At 41.6% G+C, this 17705-nt stretch overlaps 1 protein-coding gene across 1 annotated transcript in view; it reads left to right on the top strand.

Moving 5' to 3' along the window:
• The window catches only part of LOC104619015 (BMP-binding endothelial regulator protein-like), a gene marked incomplete at both ends in the record, with an annotated part of 38279 nt that extends 32076 nt beyond the window's left edge, over positions 1-6203 (top strand). The window contains 3 exons of the mRNA XM_010284758.1: positions 3558-3640; positions 5161-5251; positions 6121-6203. Of these exons, the coding sequence (XP_010283060.1) occupies positions 3558-3640; positions 5161-5251; positions 6121-6203 (257 nt within the window). The remainder of the gene's footprint in view (positions 1-3557; positions 3641-5160; positions 5252-6120) is intronic.
• Between the last annotated feature and the right edge of the window lie 11502 nt (positions 6204-17705).

The raw sequence follows: 17705 nt of genomic DNA, 5'->3' as shown, positions 1-17705 counted from the left end.
TATGTCACGGGATCAAACTTACCTATTAATGTTGAATCTGTCACTTTTCCTGTACTCCTTAGAACGTTCTCAGGCTTTTTCAGTTCCCCTCTTGAAAACCTCCTTTGTAGCCCTTTCTTTTTAACGTTTTGTTTTAAGCACGTGTTCAGGCGGAAGTAAGTGGATGGCATTTAAGTAATTGTGCTAAGTTCTGAACTTTCTTGATTTATTCTTTTCTCCTGCTCTCCCTTTCAAATGGCAGATGGAGACAGTAAGTTAATGTAATAATATTTCAAAAGGGAATTAAAATGGAATTTAGGAACTTGAAGTATGTTCCGCCATACTCGGTTGTAGAAATTGGTATCAGGGATTTTTGATGCCTTTGGACATGAGATACTGTTTCCAAGCCAAGTATGATGGACCTGTAACCATGGATGATCTAGAATGGCTCAACTGAGTTGGTTGGGAGGTGGGTTTCAACTCAGCTTAATTTAGGTGAGGCTCATAAACTTCCATGCTGTGAATAGGTGGACTAGGAAAGTCTAGATATATGTTTGCAGGTGTCAGCTGAGAGATTTGTACATTGAAAGTGAGGTTCAGAAAAACTAGATGGTATGTGGGCTTTGTTTCCTTTTCCTTTTGAAGAGTGAGTGGTGGGTGTAGCTCTGGGGTGTGCAAAGGGCAGAGTGTCAGGGCACACCTCTGGTCAGGGACAGGTTAAAATCTCACCCGGAGATTGTGAAGCACTTCCTTTGTTGCCCTGTCTTCAGTTTGCCCGGCCTCCAGCTTTCCCCCAGCTCTCACCAAGCCTGCCTGTGTTACTGGCTAACTCTCCCCTTCCTTCGAGCTGCTTTCTTCAACTGAGTGTCTGATGAAATCCAGCTCCTCGTGTTGGTGCTTGCATGATGCTGCTCTGACTCCCTTATTCAAGCTGCTGGCCGGTGCCAAAGCTGAGGAGCAGTCTTAGTACCTCCAGTGCTTCTGCAGACTTTTCCATCCTGGTCTCCACTTCCCGATTTCCCTTTTGCTGCCTGCAAGCTCTTCCTGCCTGCTTCTGGCGTGCCCTCCCCCGGTGCTGCCTGCACCACATATCAGCGGCAGAAGTGGCGTGTGGGCAGGTGGAGTTCATCTCCCCCCTTGCTGCCTTCCACAGGGACAATGGCGGGTGCTGCAGGGCAAGAAGCTTTTGTAGCACAGCTTGGATATGCACTTCAAGCAAGAGCAGTGGTGACCACATGGACACACCACCTTCATGCTTTCTTGACCAGACTAATCCTTGAACTGAAAATTTCAGTTTAATGTGCACATCTGTACATGCAGATTAGCCCAGGGTCATTAGCTTTCTTACAGAGAAAACATTTTAAATTAAAGAACATAATTGGTGAGCAAATATGCAAGGTATTTTGCAGTTGTTAAGAGTTTCCAAGCTGGCCCTTGATTCTACATGGTGCTGAAGACACCAGACCCATCTGGTAAAACACTTACATGGATAATTTAACAACACAGCTCATTCCATCTTGAGTGTCAAGCACACATGTAAACTCTTTCTCGGACTGGGACCAGTATGCCAGTATGGCCTGAGCTTCTGCAGCTTGAGGATGCTAAAACGCATTGAACAGACTCTGCTATTCATCAGGGTTTGCAGTGGGCTGTAAGTGAGACTGTGCTACAAGATTAGCTTAGTGTTTTTCAGAATTGGACTTCAAAATGTGTAAGAGGAGCATAGGGCTTAATGTTCCTCTTTTGACATGTTGGTCTGTGTGTGTGAGAGCTAAGAGAGAACTGTATTTAATATGCTGAGAATTTGAACACTTCCTTATTATTCAAAATCACTTCACAGGGGCTTTGCTATATAAAAAAAGTGTGAGATTCAGATGTATGCTTTGTACCTTTCAGTATCTCTCAAAGATTAAATTATCACAGCCAGCTCTTAGACTATTGATCAACTCTTTTCAAAACTCCCTGTTTCGGCTTAGGTAAGTGAAATGGCACAGCATCTGCAAAACTCTCCTGTGTTACTCTGTACTTAGCCTGGAAAACTTTCCGAGTACTGCATATCCTGAAGTACAAATCTTCTGTTGTTTAAGAACATAACTAGAAGCAGTTAACACATTCGTAAATGATCTTTATATATCAGGTTTCCTTTAAATTTTGGGTTGAATTCAAAATGATTTTGTGGGCATATTAAGTTCCTCAGCAATTCAGAGCTGTGACCCTGAAGTTTTCTTATACACTGGGGTCAGTGATCTACTGGTGCAGGATTGATGACTTGTCTTTATTTTCAGAAGGGTGTAAAAAGTAGCCCAAAGCAATTTAGGACCATGCACCATGCACAGCAGAGAACGACTTAGAGGTAGAGTGTGGAAACAAAATGGTGCCATGGGCATTGTTTAACCGATGCCTGGTGTTTGTGTCTCGATGTACATGTCTGTGCTTCAAAGTCTCTAGCCAGACTCCTGTTGGTTTCATGGGCTCTTTGATCAAGTTCATTTTGGATAAAATAGTCTGGGAAAAAACCCTGAGAGTAGTAAATGGAAAATGGGCATTTTTCCTGCAGAAAAATGGAATGTGTGTTGCTTTTACTTTTTTTTTTTCAGAAACAGTCTAGCTTTCAAAAAAATTATTTTTTATTTGAAACAATTTTGCATTAATAAGCTAAATCTTTTAAAACAAATATTTTATTTCACTTAATAAGTTTTTTTCTAATTTTGCTTTTCTGGTGAGTTATTTTATTCTTTTCTTTGTGTTCCTTTTTGGTTTTCCCTTTTGCAAAATACCAGAAAACATTGAAAGAGTGGGAAGGAAAACTAGTAGGAACATGTAATAAAAAATGTGATGTTTTTTTTTTCCCCAAACAGCTTCAATGAAACTTCATTTTGCACAAAAAAAAAAAAAAAAAAAAAAAAAGGATGTGCCAATCCTGTGCACGGGCAAACCAACATATTTTCTGTTAACAGAGTTGTCAGATAACACACAAAGAAATATAAATCTAAACCCTGTGAGACTCCAAAATGTCTCCACTCAGATATTCACCACCCACACAGAAGAGCCTGATGGCTTTTAGTTGATGTGGGTGTTGATCCCTATTGTCATGAAAGCAAAAAAGTATAAAGGAGGGGTAGCTCTGTCGATGTTAGTGCATCTATGCTGAGCTGTGCTGGATGACAAGCTCTCCCAGGAGGGTTTGGTTAATGGATGAGGATAGCACAGCCAGGCTGGATGATGAAAATTTCCAGCTCTCCTCTTACCCTCTCTCCTCCCGCTCCCCACTCCAGTGCATGGGTGGCTGAGCAGCTTCCGGATGGACTGCAGAATAACCACCAACACCCATTTTTAGGTAAATTGCCACTGATTTCAGTTGGTCTTGAATGGAGTTTGGCCAGTCACACAGGAGAAGCAGATACCAGGGAGGAGTTCCTTCCAGCCCTCCCAGGGCACGATCCCTCTATCAGCCCCAGCTCTCAGCTCTTACCTCTTCTGTTAGCCCAGGGTGGAGGATGGGGCACATTTAGGATGCTTCTCTGTGATCCTCATCATTGCATTCAGCTGAACTGACATGCTTCTGCCTCCTCCTCTAGATTGCAGTTTTGGTGGAAATACATACAACAGCTCTATGAAATGGCATCTCCCCAGCAATCCCTGTGTGACATATCAGTGCCAGGTAAGGTTGTCATCAGCATCATGGTAATTGAGTCACGAGCTTTTCCCATGAAATTCTGAGCCTTTTTTTATCCAATCCAAATAACCTGAAATATTTTATACCCAAAGCACAATATGGACTTTGCATTTGAAGTAGTTTAAATCCACTCAGATGGGACCATCTATAACCAAGCATTCAGAAGGATAGGTCCTACATGACTTGACTATTGTGATACCCAAACATTGCTGAAGGAGAGGTATGCAGCCCTGCCATTTCCTGCTATCTTGACCTTGAAATAAGTCCTAATTTTTCAGCATGCTAAGCCTTTTCTGAGATACAAATTATTATTTTAGTAATTGGACACTTCTGTGTGTATGTGTCCATGGATTTTACCTGGGATGCTCTTTAAGACAAACCCACAACCAAATCTTCTTTTCCTGGGCTCCTGTGCTGTTAATACAGTGGTATTTTTCATAGCTTGCCTATCTGTAACCACAACATTTTTAAGATTGTCTATTTTCAGGCACAAACCAAGTAATTACGTAGGCAATTTTAGTTTCTGTCTGTGAACAGATTTGTGATTTTTGCTGATAGTTTGATGCAGTTTTAATAACAGCACTCAGGCAGCTACTAAGAATTGCAGCTGTTGGAAAGAGGAGACATGAATGAGTATGAAGAGCTTTTATAAATAAGAGAAAAGAATTTAAAGACTGTTCTCTTTTTCTGTGATTCTTCTGGTCTACAAAACCCATCCACATTTTTAACACAAGTACACTGAGAAGAATGAAATTGGAGTAGCAGTACTCTGTATCCTTGCACTCGATGAAAAGATACTCACAGCTTGAATTTAGATACTCTGATCACTATGAGCTACATGAAATAAGCAATTCTTTACTGCCTTTTTCAGTGTCTAAACGCAAAACCGGGTGATCCTGTTTACCCTAGACCCACACATTTAAAAAACAGGTTTCCCTTACCTCCAAATGCAAAGCTGCAAGTGGCAAAAAAAAATAACCTTTTGTGCACAGAGATTTTTTCAGGATGGCTCTTGAATTCTTGAACAAGAAGTATAGGAAATGTTAATTTACTAATACTTATCAGGCAAAGCATCAAAGATAAGCGTCTCCCCTCTACAGAACAAGATGCTTTTATCTACTTTCTGAGTATTTTTTCTCCAAGGGGAGAGGGACGAGAATGTCGTGTATCTGGCCTGTTTCCACCAGGGCTGCATGGCAGATTACTGAGGCTAAGGATTCCTGATAAAGCAGGATTCCTTTTCCTAAGAAGGTGCTTGGTTTCTTACCTGATGCATTTTAAGGCAAATCCTGTGTCTGGAGTCAGGGAGACTCAAGAGGATCTTTTGACTGTGGATTAACCTGAATCCTGATAACAGGCAACAGGTACAGAAAGAAAAGAGGTTTTAAAATCCAGAGCTCTGCAGCATGTGCTGGGCTTTAATTATACTACTAGTAAGTGTGAATTATTTGCTTCTTAAAGCAACCATACTAACAATGAATATGTCTGACCTGCTTCTTTTTCAGGAAGGAGTGATAGTAGAGTCAGAGGTCCAGTGTGTTGTTCATTGCAAAAACCCTTCCAAACTCATGGGAATGTGTTGTCCTGTGTGTCCAGGTGAGATTTCATGGGAAGATGTTGTTCCACATGGACAACTGTATTTCTAATGACAGCCATCATTACTTGAGAGGTTGCCTCTAATTTCTCCATTATACTTGACAAGCTACTAAAATGTGGGCTTGCGATGCACTAAATGCCACAAGAAGAGCATGCTTAATATTTTTTTTAGTAGAAGACATGCAGACTAGGGGATGCACAGGCAAATAGCCTGCGGCAATAGCCACATATGTATTTACATAGTTTTTCAGAGGGTCTGTCAGCTGGGTTTGTCTCGCTGATGAGTGGGATTTCATTAGGAGGGGAAGCGTAAGAGTAATCCTAAAGGAGGAGACTCACTTTTCTTTTTGAAGGGGAGTGGGAGTCATAGAATCTCTGGGTTGAAAGGGAACTTTTAAGGTCATCTAGGAATGGGTTGCCTTTGTGAAGCGCAGTGGTAAATTAACATGGTTTTATAGGCTAATTTGATTTTAACAGCAGTTTTGTAGGTAGGCATCGCTCCAGTTGTGATATAATGGGTTTGTTATATTATAATTTGTTACAATTTCTGCTAACATCTAATATAAACTCAGGAGTAAGAATGAGTAGTAAAAACCAAACAGTGTAGAAAAGTGTTTCAAAGCCATTTTTAATGGAAGTCCTGACTTAGCTTGGGCCTCATTGGTGCAAATTTATCTGCTGTAGAAGGATGCTTTCTTACCCCCAAAAGATAGTTGGGGGTTCTCAAAGCCTTTGTGAGGGCTTCTGAAGTGATTTGTATTAGAGAGGATGGTACAATTTACTTTTCATATTGTCCTATGTTGGGACATCTTATAGAGAAAAGGCAATGTACTATCCTGAGCTAAACTTATTCAAATGTTGTTTTCCAGGTTGTATATTTGAAGGGAGACATTACAATGAAGGAGAAGAATTTAGGCCTGAAGGAAATAAATGTACCAAGTGCTCTTGTATTGTAAGTATTTGCCTTTTGGCATTGTATCTCCCTGTATGAACTTCAAAAGGCACGTTATTATTGCCATAACAAAGCAAAAAAAAAGAAGGAATTCAACACTATTATGCATTCTTCTCTTGGAGTTCAGGTTTCTATTGAAAATTTTACTGCACTAAATGCATTATATCACTCATATTCTCTGTCTATCGTCTTTTTTGTGACCTCACACTTTGCACAGATAAAGCATGATATTCATGAGAGGGTCAATCTGTTAAATTAATGATGCTTTTTTTTGGTGATGGGATCATGCAGAGGGAGACAGAAAGATTTTGGGATTTCATCTATTGATCAACATTTATTAGATGTTCCCTTAAACTGATTTTTTGCAAGGATTCCTCTCAACTGTACATGACAAGGGCCTTTGCTCTGAATTACTGAGTGAAAGGATGAGGGTAGCCTCCTTAGGCTGCCCCAGGTGGATTTTGGCTTGACGCTTAATGAAAAGGTCATATCCTGGAATTTATCCTTGACTAGTAACAATACAGAGAGGAAGTAATAATTGCATCCTTTGGGTAATGAGCACAGGCTTCTCTTTCACTTCCATTAAGTTAAAAGATAATGCTGTATGAGCTGGGGCAGATAACTTTGACTTCATTGGTGTGATCTCAGAGACCAATAAAATGCAAAGTTCAAATCACTGCTTTTGTTGCAATCTGTGGGCTGGTTATCAGCAGAAAATGCAAGACCAGGGAAATTTACATTTCAGTAGAAAACTAAGAGTTTTGGCAGTACCAGACTCTGCTCTCCTGTATCATGAAAATAAAATAAAAAAGGGACAACAGAAGGATAGAATTCAAAATTAATATGTATTTATACATAGACACACACACATTTAATAAAGCTGCTGCAGAGAACTTGGACTATTTTAAGGGAGAAAATCCTGGTAATCTGCAAAATTAATTTATACTAAATCACTACCGCTACTGTGGATAATTAGGCTGCTCAAGTGTTTGGGGTTTTTTTTTTGTTCCCCACACCCCCAAAGTTTTAATCCTGTAGTAATGAAAATATGCTGTCACACATGTCATGATGATATACGCCATGGGCTCCTGCTCTGCTGAATGTCTCCTGTCCAGGCTGAGGAGCATTGCTCCCTCTGTGCTTAGGTCCCCCTCTCCCTTCAGCTTCAGCTGTAAAACTGTAGCTTTACACCCTGGCTTTCCCTAGTCATGTTCCTCAGAGGAAAGCAGGTCTGAATGGTTGAGAAGTCTGTGGAGAGTGCTGGAGTCTTCATGGGCTGTGCTTTGCTCTTTCTTAAGTACTGTACAGATATTGTCTACTGCCCAGTTGTTGGTGTGCCAATATCTCCTTGATCAGCTTTCTTTTGTTCACTAAATAGCAAAGGCAACTGTGCCAAGAAGATCACGGGTGTGTGCGTATGTGTATCTGGGGGAGAAAAGATAAAGAAATACAGGTTGTATAGGGTGACTCCTGAGGGTCTTTCCTTGACAGTTACCAGTCCCAGGTAAGTTATAGAAGGAAATGCATCTGCTACTGATAGTAAGAGATTTAAAGCCTCAAGCAAGAGGCTTAACGGTCCCTTCCGAGAAAGGCGGTCTGGCAGTTTTGAACGTTAATGACATCTGTACAAAATGTCCAGCTGAATCTTACTGACAGCAAAAGAAACACTGTCTGTGCCGCACCTGACCTTCCTTCCTTCTCTCTCTGCAATGACTTTTTTTACTGCTTCTTGCCCATTTTCTTCAGAATTTGGGCCCATGCTAATTCCTACGTAATTTCAATTTGAAACAAATACCAGGGGCATCCTCAGGGTTGTGATAGTGCTTTTCTGCCCGCTTTGCATCCCTTCCTTTTGGGGAATGGGTCCCCGGTGAATGTCTTATCTAAGCAGTTGGTGGATGTCTTCTTTAAAGATGCCTATCTAGTCATGTGATGTGATGTGATGGGAACAGGCTTGTGTGTGATGTGCTGTAAATTGTGCTGGCTTTAATAGATAGCTTTAAAAGGTAGCTCCTCACTCCGAATCTGGGATTTGAGATTGTAACTATTTTGTGAGTCTTTTGTGGAAACATGGCAGAGGAAGTGGCACAAATTATTGCCAAGATATTATGGCAGGGGTGGTGGTGTAAGGATTCAAGACGCCTTCACTTCAGGATGAATTCTGCATTTTACTTGGAAGCAAGCTTTTCTAAGAGTGGATTATTCTGGACTCCATAGGCCATGACTGTCCTGGGGGTTGCTCAGACTGGGACTGTGGGCAGCGTTGAACAGGAAGAAAGTAAGGAGGGATGGCTGGGTTTTTTTTTTGTTTCCCAGAGAGATGTAGGGCTGTCCTGCACTCACTAAATGTATTAAAATGAGGAATTACTTACAAAAAAGGAAATTTACATTTGCAAAATGATGCACTCAAAAGTCAGCAAGCCTGGACTGTCGGGCCCAGTCTTTGGAAAACTCTTTGTAGTAGTTCAAGTTTGTGCTATTTTCAGCTCAAAACAGTGCCTACTAGATGCTATTGAGCTCCGAAAGAATGCAAAATTGTTAAGATTTTTTGTTGTTGTTTTTAACATGCATTGCTTGTGCAAATGAGGACAAAGTGGGGATCTTGGAAGTTGGGGAACCCCATGGCAGCAGAGCAGACTGGCCGATTGCAGGGCTTCCCTTGTGTTCCTCAGCTCTGAAGGGTAGGGACAGCAATGGCACGGCTACGCGTGGGCGATTCACTCGGCCCTTACCCAACATGCGCTCAACTCATTAATATGGTTTCTGCTTAACACCACTTGTGGTTCTAGTTATTGTCTACTGAAAACCGGACCAAACCCACCAACCTTGTTTCATGGAGGTCACCAAAACAACCCATTAGCTGACAACTTCTGGGTTGCTACCGAGCCAGGCCGCGCTCGCGGCGGTGAGGTGGAGATGAAAGGCCCTGTATTCCGTTACCGCTCTCCTGAGCAAGCCGCTCCTTGGGGCGACTAAGATTTCTTGCTGAAAATGAAAATGTATCACCTCTCACTCAATGCATATTGCCTGTCAGGAGCAAACGAGCCGGCTTTTAATGACTCGGTTTCTCTGGGGAGAGGCATTTGTGTAAGAAAGGTGGACGGGATAATAGGGATCTCCTCGCGCCCCGGCTGAAACCCAGCTGTCTCGCAATAATTCATCTGTCTGGCTTGTTCCTGCTTTTTGTGATAGGCCGGCGGCCTGTTCTAGAGAAACCTTGGATATTTTCCCTACCATAAGCACCTACTTAAATGAAGGACTGGCTGCTTTAATCAAGTGTTATTTCTCAGATGCTACTTTTATGAGGTCGAGAGTGTGTTTCTGCTTGCACAGTGAGAGCACTTGGCTTACATGTTTCCTTTCCTACAGCCTGCATTAAAATAGTCAGACTGTGATTATCTTAAATGTTTTCATTTTCTCTTTTGATGTAGCATGTTTGGGGGGGGGAAAAAAAGTGGAGGGGGAAGGAGAGAGAGCCAGGGAGGGAGGAGAGGAGGTTTGGCAGGAAAGTGACCTTGCGTGAGAGTGGTAACCATGGAGAAGCTTATCTTTAAATGGTAGTATCCAATCTCATAACTAGCCCCTTTTGACTCACACCACTGTTACCCAGACCATGGGCGCTGCGCGTTTCGGCATGCGAGGCATGCGGCGGTACGAGGTACCACCATGCTGAGAGCACACAGCACTATGGAGACGCCCCAGCCCAGGACCCGTCTTCCTCCACACCCCCGGGGGGAGAAGGGGAGCGGACCCGCTTGGGAAACAGTTGGAGGCTGGATTACGGCATTGCTGGGATGGCTGAGGGCTGGGAGTGGGAAGGGTCACGCTGTCTGTCTGTCCTGCAGGGAGGCACGTCACGGGGATGACCATCGGCAGAGTGGTCTCACACGTTTTGTCCCCAAGCAGCATTGTTTCACAAAAGGAGTGCTGGCCTCTTAGCTGCTCTTCCAAAACAACTTGAAGCGAGTGAAACCCAAATGGCTGGAAGCAGAGCATGGGGATTGGGGGCCCTTGCAGAGCTGAATTTGAAAGCTGCCTCTGCTTGATCTCCTTTTTATTGTCGGGGGCTTTTACACCGCTGCTCAGGCATGCTCGGAGGGACTCAAGACGCACACAGCTCCTGGTCTGCAGGTGTACTTGTGGGTCTGTGCAGGAAATGTCCTGTCACTTATGTTCCTGAGTGCTAGGGTGCAAAAACTGCATAATGAAAGTTTTGCACAGAGAAAAGGAAATCGCACCGAGAAAATCTGTTCCTAAATCAATGAGTAACAGGCATTGCAACTGTGATAAGTAAAGAGAAACTACATATGTTAGTGTTTTGGACACTGAGGGTGGAATTCATCTTGACTAGCTGCAGCCATTCAGGAGTAATGTGTCTGGTCTGAACTACTTATCTGGCCTCCTCTTCAGTTAATGGAGAGAGAGAGAGAGAGAGAGGTGGGATGGATTACTCTCTGCAGATGCCTATCTTCGTCCACTAACTACAGAGGAAGCCTGCCCGGCTCCCTGGCCTCTGAGATGGCTGAAGATAGCTGAGATGGATCCCGCCCCTGCAGTCAGCTGGGTGATAAAGCACCCTTATACTGTTTTAAAGGCTTGGCCTTAACAGATATTGGGAGCTGCCGAAATACATTTCCACCACAACAGATGGTGGGGGAGTTACTCCAGTCTACTGGGAAACTCAGGGGAACACACAATTAAACGTATCCTCAGTGAAGGCTGGTAGCAGAAGCTATGTCCAAATTCAAATTTCCATTCTCAGTACAGTGAAAAATGCCAATCTTCCCAAATTTCCAGGTACTCCAGCTGCTTTGATTCAGCTCCAAACTCTAGCAGACACTGTCTGCCCCCACTTCAGGGCTAAGAAATGGTGACAGAGTTGTATTCAGGGGTGGAAAAGCCAAGAGTTGGTCTTTCGATAGGAGGAATGTTCACTTTCTCAAAGTTAGTGACATAAATAGAAGTGGTTGGCTTACAGGTGGATGCAAATGGAGAGCAGCAAGCATTCAGATGTGGAGGGGTGCTCACTGTGTCTCTCTGGGAACCCCTCATAAGTTTGTCTGCAGATCTTTTGCAAGGCCAGAAAGTTTGATTTTCTGACTAGCCTATTAAGAACACAATCTTCCAAGTAGGTGAAGAAGTAAGGCTGTGCAGGTAGGTGTGGAAGAGCAAGGACTTGGTATGTACTGAACTTCAGCAAGAAAAATAATGCGGCACGGAGACATAGACAGTGCCCTGTTATTTATTCTTTCTTTACCTGATTTTCTTCAGGCTTCAGAAAGTATATCCACTTCCATGGGGATTGTACACTACATGTGCCATGTCTGAAATATTAAATTACCTTAATTTTGGAAATATCAAAGCTCAAAAAAAAAAAAAAGCTTGGACATAAAAAAAATTATTAGAAAGCAATGTGAGGTTTTTTCCTTTTCTCTCACTGACATGCATAGCCATTTTTAATCTTTCCTTTGATTTCTCTCAAAAAATGCAAACATTTTGTCAAAAAATATGTATTTGAGAAAATGTTAAAATAATCTTAATAAAAGTCATGGAGTAAAGTTAAAAATAAAATTAATCACAGTTTTTATGAAATACAAGTGAACTCTGGAATAGCAATGCAAGTGGGCACAGTTCAGTGTAATTATTCAGTGTAAATGATTTGTGTTCATAAGCACTTCAAATCTCAGACTTTAGAAAGCATCTTTCTGTGACAAGGTCTCATTTCCTCCCTCTGTGGATACTTGAATTTCATCCTACATCTCTCCTACCTGCAGAACTTCATAGCTCACCTAGTCTGTGTTCCCAGCTCAGGCTGCAGCAACGCTTTGCCATACTTTTGTTGAGGATCGAAGGAGTCTTTCTGTGCAGCAAGAGACTGTGCCCAGTTTGGGCACATTTGGGAGCAGAGTTATTGAGCAGCTTCTTGAAGATCTAAATGACTCTTTAAGGATTGTGGGCCCAGAACACACAGCATCCTTCTCATATCTCTTCCTTCTTCAGAGCCTTTTTCTTGCCCCTCCTACCCTTCAGGTTTCAGTTCAAATTTACCTTCCATGCTTCAGCATGGTCCATGCTCCTCTGGGTGTGCAGTCAGAGGGGTCTACCTACAGCTGTCCTTCCTTCTTCGCCATTATTTCACATAGGTGGCACTACCCAGTTAGTATTTCTGAGATGGCATCTATGGCCACCAAAGATGAGTGCTTTATATCATAAGGATGTGTATTCCTGTCCCCAAGAGAAGAGAGTGTGGAAGACAAATGTGAACAAAGATCAAGGTGTGATTTGGCAGATCTCTGTGGGGGATTTTTTACTTCTGGAAAAGGAGGGTGGAAACACTGAGGAATTGGAGGAAGGGCCCTTTATAAGGCTCTTGTTTAGACAGAGACTGTCTTTCCAGTTTGGTGATCGCAGATCGTATTGTGGTAATTAATGAATGAAGTGATACTAGAAGCCATGAAAGAGTTAAGACTTCCTGGGTACCTGAGGGGCCTAAGTAAATGTTGATTAACAACAGCACCTGACTGCACATTACATGAACAATCTATTGCAGTACAGAGAAGAAGTGTGCAGGACTTCTTATCATTTAAAGGAAATGAATGGACAGAGCAGGATGGATTTTGCACTCCTAAAGCATATAAAAAAAAAAAGTTGACCAATTTTACATGATGGTAATAAAGGCTCATACCTTGAGTGTAGGTTGCTGTCATTCTTCAGAGCAAAGGAAGAGCCTATACTGTCAGGTGTCTGTCCTCTGCCTCATTAAACTTTTCCTGATTGATTGTTCTTATTGACAAAGAAGAATTAAGTTCAGACTTTAACAATAAAGGACAGCTGTTAACAGGCAGCCTCTGATGAGGAGACTATTTTTTATTGGCATTGGGCTGCCATGAAGACTGCAAACATCTCTGCTACAACTCACTCCTTGCAAAGGCAAGGAACTATCTTGGAGGGAAAACAAAACAGTAAGATGGCAGAATACAAAGAACCTGGTTAAAGTAAGCAAACAAACAAACAAAAAAAGAACCTGCTGGTCATCAGGGGATGAAAGGGTTGCACGTGGTTTCAGAAGTGCCTGGCGAAGACAAAGGTTTTATGTGAGACGGCTGTAGCACTTCTTGTGAGTGGCTTCAAGTGGGAATGCATGTGGCATCTCGTGGGAACGCTTGTGTGCAGAATCGATTTGAGTCTAAAAGATTCCCACAAGTTGTGGTAGGAAGCAGTAAAAGCAATAGCTTGTCAATTAACAGGGCCTTTGTTTGCCAAACATTTTATGGAGAGTCCAAGACCCTTCTGGGTGGTGTTACAATGAAGGAAAGGCTGAGAAGAATACGAGTGCTTGGCTTTCATGTTTGTCACCCTTTCAGTTTAAATAAACTTGGATGTCACAGGTTTGGAGGTTGTTATTGGATAACAATAGTTAATGATTTTAAACTTGTACACAGCCTCCTGTGTCCTCAGACAAAACATTTTAGTACACACAATCCTGCTAAACGAATTGACACGAGAGCTTAATTAACTACATAACATCTACTTGTTTTCCTCCCTCTGATTTTCAAAAGAAAAAAAAAAGATTGGAGACAATACATTGTTACATGTGTGGCTTTGGGGTTCCCCCCCCTTATAAGTCTGACCTCTGTATCACTTCGGGTACTGTATTTTTTTTGGTTAATTGTGCTGTAGCTGTTGACTTTGCTCATATTTAATGTCTTTTGTAGAAGATATAAAGTGAAACTTGGGATCATTACGTTTAAATTGCTGTTCAGCCCTAGTGTGATTGCCAAATTCCATCTTGACTTGCTACCGGTCTGCCTAAATTCTCCTTGCTCTTTCCACTGCATTCGGCAACATTGCTTTTGTTCTCTGTCCTGGATGCATTTTGTGTTGATAAGGGAGCAGGTTTCCAGCCCTGCCTGATAAACTATTCTCCAACTGGGATATAAGATAAGTTAACATTTCTTACAACAAACCAGTCATATAAAAAGTCTAGTCAAAGCTCCTTGGATTCCATCAACTTTTTAAATGTTAATGAATATTTTTTATTACTTTTGTTGCCTTATTTGATGATGAGAGACAAATGGGTTGGATAGTCAAGGGGAGGAGAATGATACCCAGCAAATTATTTTCAGGATTGTGACAGGCTGTAACTTTTTTATACAACTCATCCTCTTAGGCTGAGAGCAGGATAGGCAGATAATTCTTTGGCTGTCAAAATAGACATGGGAGACAGAAAAGAAAAAAAAGTGCTTTGAGACATGACAGTGATTTACTTATTCTGCCTTTAAGCTGTCAAAAATAAAATTTTACTAGAAGCCAAACTATCATAACATCTTTGGCACTCTGCTGTGGGTGGGTACATCGATCTGAAGGAAAGATGCAGAAATCCTTGCAGGCAACTCGGGCTTAAGAGTCAGCAGCAGAACGTAAGGCCCCAGCTTCCACTGTAGGTGCTTGAATATGAAAGGTGAGTCCTTAAAAATGCTTTCTAACTCTAGTGATAGAAATTGCCTGGACATCTTAACTTTCTTCCAGGAAGTTGCGATCCCATGATACCTAAACTTCTGTCCCAAACATGACTAGAACACCATTAAACTTGGCAGTCCCAAGCTTCATTGAAAACCCAAGAAGTTTTCAGCTCTCTGCCAGAAGCTTTGTAACGAAGCATTGAGATTTTCCACAGAAAGCAGATGGGGGTGGGGGTGAGGGTGTTAATTTTTTTTTTTTTAAACTAAAGTATAGCAGCATTACTCAATATTTTGTGCTAAAATCATTGAGATGGAAATTTCTTTATTGGCCCTACTTGGGTGTCAGAGCCAATGCAATTGAAAGTGTGAAATCCAGATTTCCAGCAGGCTCAGATCAGATGTTTGAGACGTCTAAGCCCAAAAGGATTTGAGTAGCTTGTACGCTTTGTGTGGTTTCTTTTCTCTTTTTTCTTTTCTTTCTCCAGAACACAGCACCAGGAGTTTTCTGAGAGTAGGACAGAAGCTAATGTGCCCTTGCCAATAGTATCTTTCTTCAGAGGAAAAAAAACAGAGCTGGCCTCAGCTCCGAGAGCATAACAATGAGGAGAGCCTTGTTCCTTTTACCATCCTCTGCCTTGCACCCAAATATTCAACATGCTGAACAAAAATTTGAAAATGAGACAACGTATGTGAAAATAATTAATTCCAAGAAGTCTAGGGATTTTGTGCTTTTCAGTGCTCAGTCTGTTCTCTGCCCCCTCTCCTAGTTGCAGCATAACTTTCCTTCTCCTGGATGTGGCTGAATAGCGATTCTTCCTAGCAATCTCAGTTGCTGATGCGTTATTTATTCTTTCAGCAGCCAGCTGAACTGCCGTGCTCTCTGCCTTTTGAGGTCAGTTTTTTTAATTCCCCAAGGTTCCTGCAATTACCATTCCTCCCCATCTCGGTTTTTTTAGTGCTGCACTTAAGCAAGTATGGGTATGTACATGTCTGGGACCATGCAGGGAGGGAAAATCCTATGTTTATTATGCACTATGCACTGTTCTTTGTAGTTGACGTGCACATGTGAAATCTCTCATCAGTAATACTTGCACAGCATTGTTATTATGACTTTTTCTTTTTGACTGTGAACCTGATTCTAACACAGTGAGCATTTTATAAAGCAGCTAAATGGGAATAGGACCCGTAAAAGTTGGCACCTGGTGGAAACCAAGCCAGGGAGGCATTTTCTTTCCCCGTGGTGTTGTTACATGCCTCGTGGTCAGCAGTAATATCTCTGCCTCCTGAAGTGTGGGCGGTGGGGTTTTACGCTGTGTTCAAATGGGCATCACTTGAAGCATTAACATTTATGGTGTTTGGAGGACACATTCTTGCTTTCTGAGTATTTGCTGCAGCAGAGGTAACAGCAAGGAATTATATAAAATGAGTAAGTGACAGGCTAATTTGAGGGTCAAGGGGGATGGAGAGAGAAGAAGCATGCTTGTACATCCACAGAAATATCGTCAACCTGTGTAGCACATTTGCTGTTGTTCCTCTGAGACTGTTTTTGCAGTATTTCTTGGAGTCAGGCAAGCAACTAATAAGGATACTATTAATACATCTAATGACTGAAAGTGTTTTTTGCAGTTTTCATAATGAGTGTCTGTGTTTCTATTTCTAAATATCTTATCTGGCTGCTTCTCATTGCTGTCAGTCTCTGGGAAATCTTATATCAGACTTTCTTCAAACTTACAGAAAGCAATGGTGGCAAAGTTCCCAAATCAGACTTGAATTTTGCTTGCTTGTTGCCTGATACTGCTCTTCAGACTTTAGTGAGTAGGCCGGTATACTCTGATTATAACAAATTTTTGATTACTCTTGGATTTTTGATATAGGGCAATGGGTTTCAAAGAGAGAGGGTGTTTCCTTCTCAGGATGTGACAAGGTTTAGCAGAGGAAAGCCAAGTCATGCTTAGGGAGTAATCTTTTCCTTCATGATGTAGTGGCTGCAAAACAATGTGTAAAGCATACGGTGCTATGAAAGGGAGCAAGCAGGGCTCAAACTCACTGAGATTCTGGAGCTGCTACAGCAAGGCAACGTGCCAGCTTCCCCATGAAAACCCAGGGGTATCCATAGTACAGAGATAAAAATCTGCAATTTCCAGCTCCCCACAAATTCCTTCATCTCTCCTTCATTTTGAAGTCTATCTTTTTCTAAATGCTTATGTTTATTGAAGTGGGGAAGCATGCATAAGATGTGTCCTGGAAGTGGGCAGATAAAAGCAAAGGCAAAAAAAGAATTCATAATTTCTGGTGTACAGGATTTATACCGTATTTGTGCTCTTGCAAGCAAAGTAAACCAGTCATACTGGGAGTAGGAGCTTTAAGCCAATATCACAAAAATAATTTCTAAAATCTCATTTGAAATTCATATCAACCTTTATCAGATGGAAGACTTTCTCCTAGGGATGACACTTGCCCACGGAAGGAAAACTAAAATAAAATGCAGCATACCACACATGCCTAGTCAGAATATCCTGAAATATTCATATCTAGAATGCCAACAAGCATACTTGTGGTTCAACTGCAGAATAAATAACAATATTACTAATTAAAAATTATTTAAGCATAATCTCTGGATAATGTATAATATCGAATGTATTAAACTCTGCTTCCCCGTCTCCCCAATGCTGAACAGTAATTTGGATAATATTTAGTCTTCTATAATAGCTTGCAAAATTACTGGTTTAATAAATCAGAATCAATATGTTGAAAATGTGTAGGAGTGTGACAATTTGTCTTCAACAGCCAGAACACCAGAATGAAGATGTGTCAACCCTATGAAATATTATCAAGATGTTTCTCTCCGGTCTGTTGACAGAAATTAAATTGGTTTGTTGTTGGGTTTTTGTTTTTTGGTGTTTTTTTTTTTTTTTTTTTGAGGACTCAGAGTTTCAACATTTCAGTGCAGAAAGGGAAGCAGTGAAAAGAAACAGCATGGAAATTTGCAAACATTGTACCTGATGATTGTGCTCTTATTTTTGTCTTTCTGTTCCCAAAT

The sequence above is a fragment of the Phaethon lepturus genome, unplaced genomic scaffold, assembly GCF_000687285.1.
Source record: "Phaethon lepturus isolate BGI_N335 unplaced genomic scaffold, ASM68728v1 scaffold51743, whole genome shotgun sequence".
In the NCBI taxonomy this organism is placed as follows: domain Eukaryota; kingdom Metazoa; phylum Chordata; class Aves; order Phaethontiformes; family Phaethontidae; genus Phaethon; species Phaethon lepturus.
Note: the sequence above shows the minus strand (reverse complement) of the source record. Positions and strands in the feature narration are given on the sequence as shown.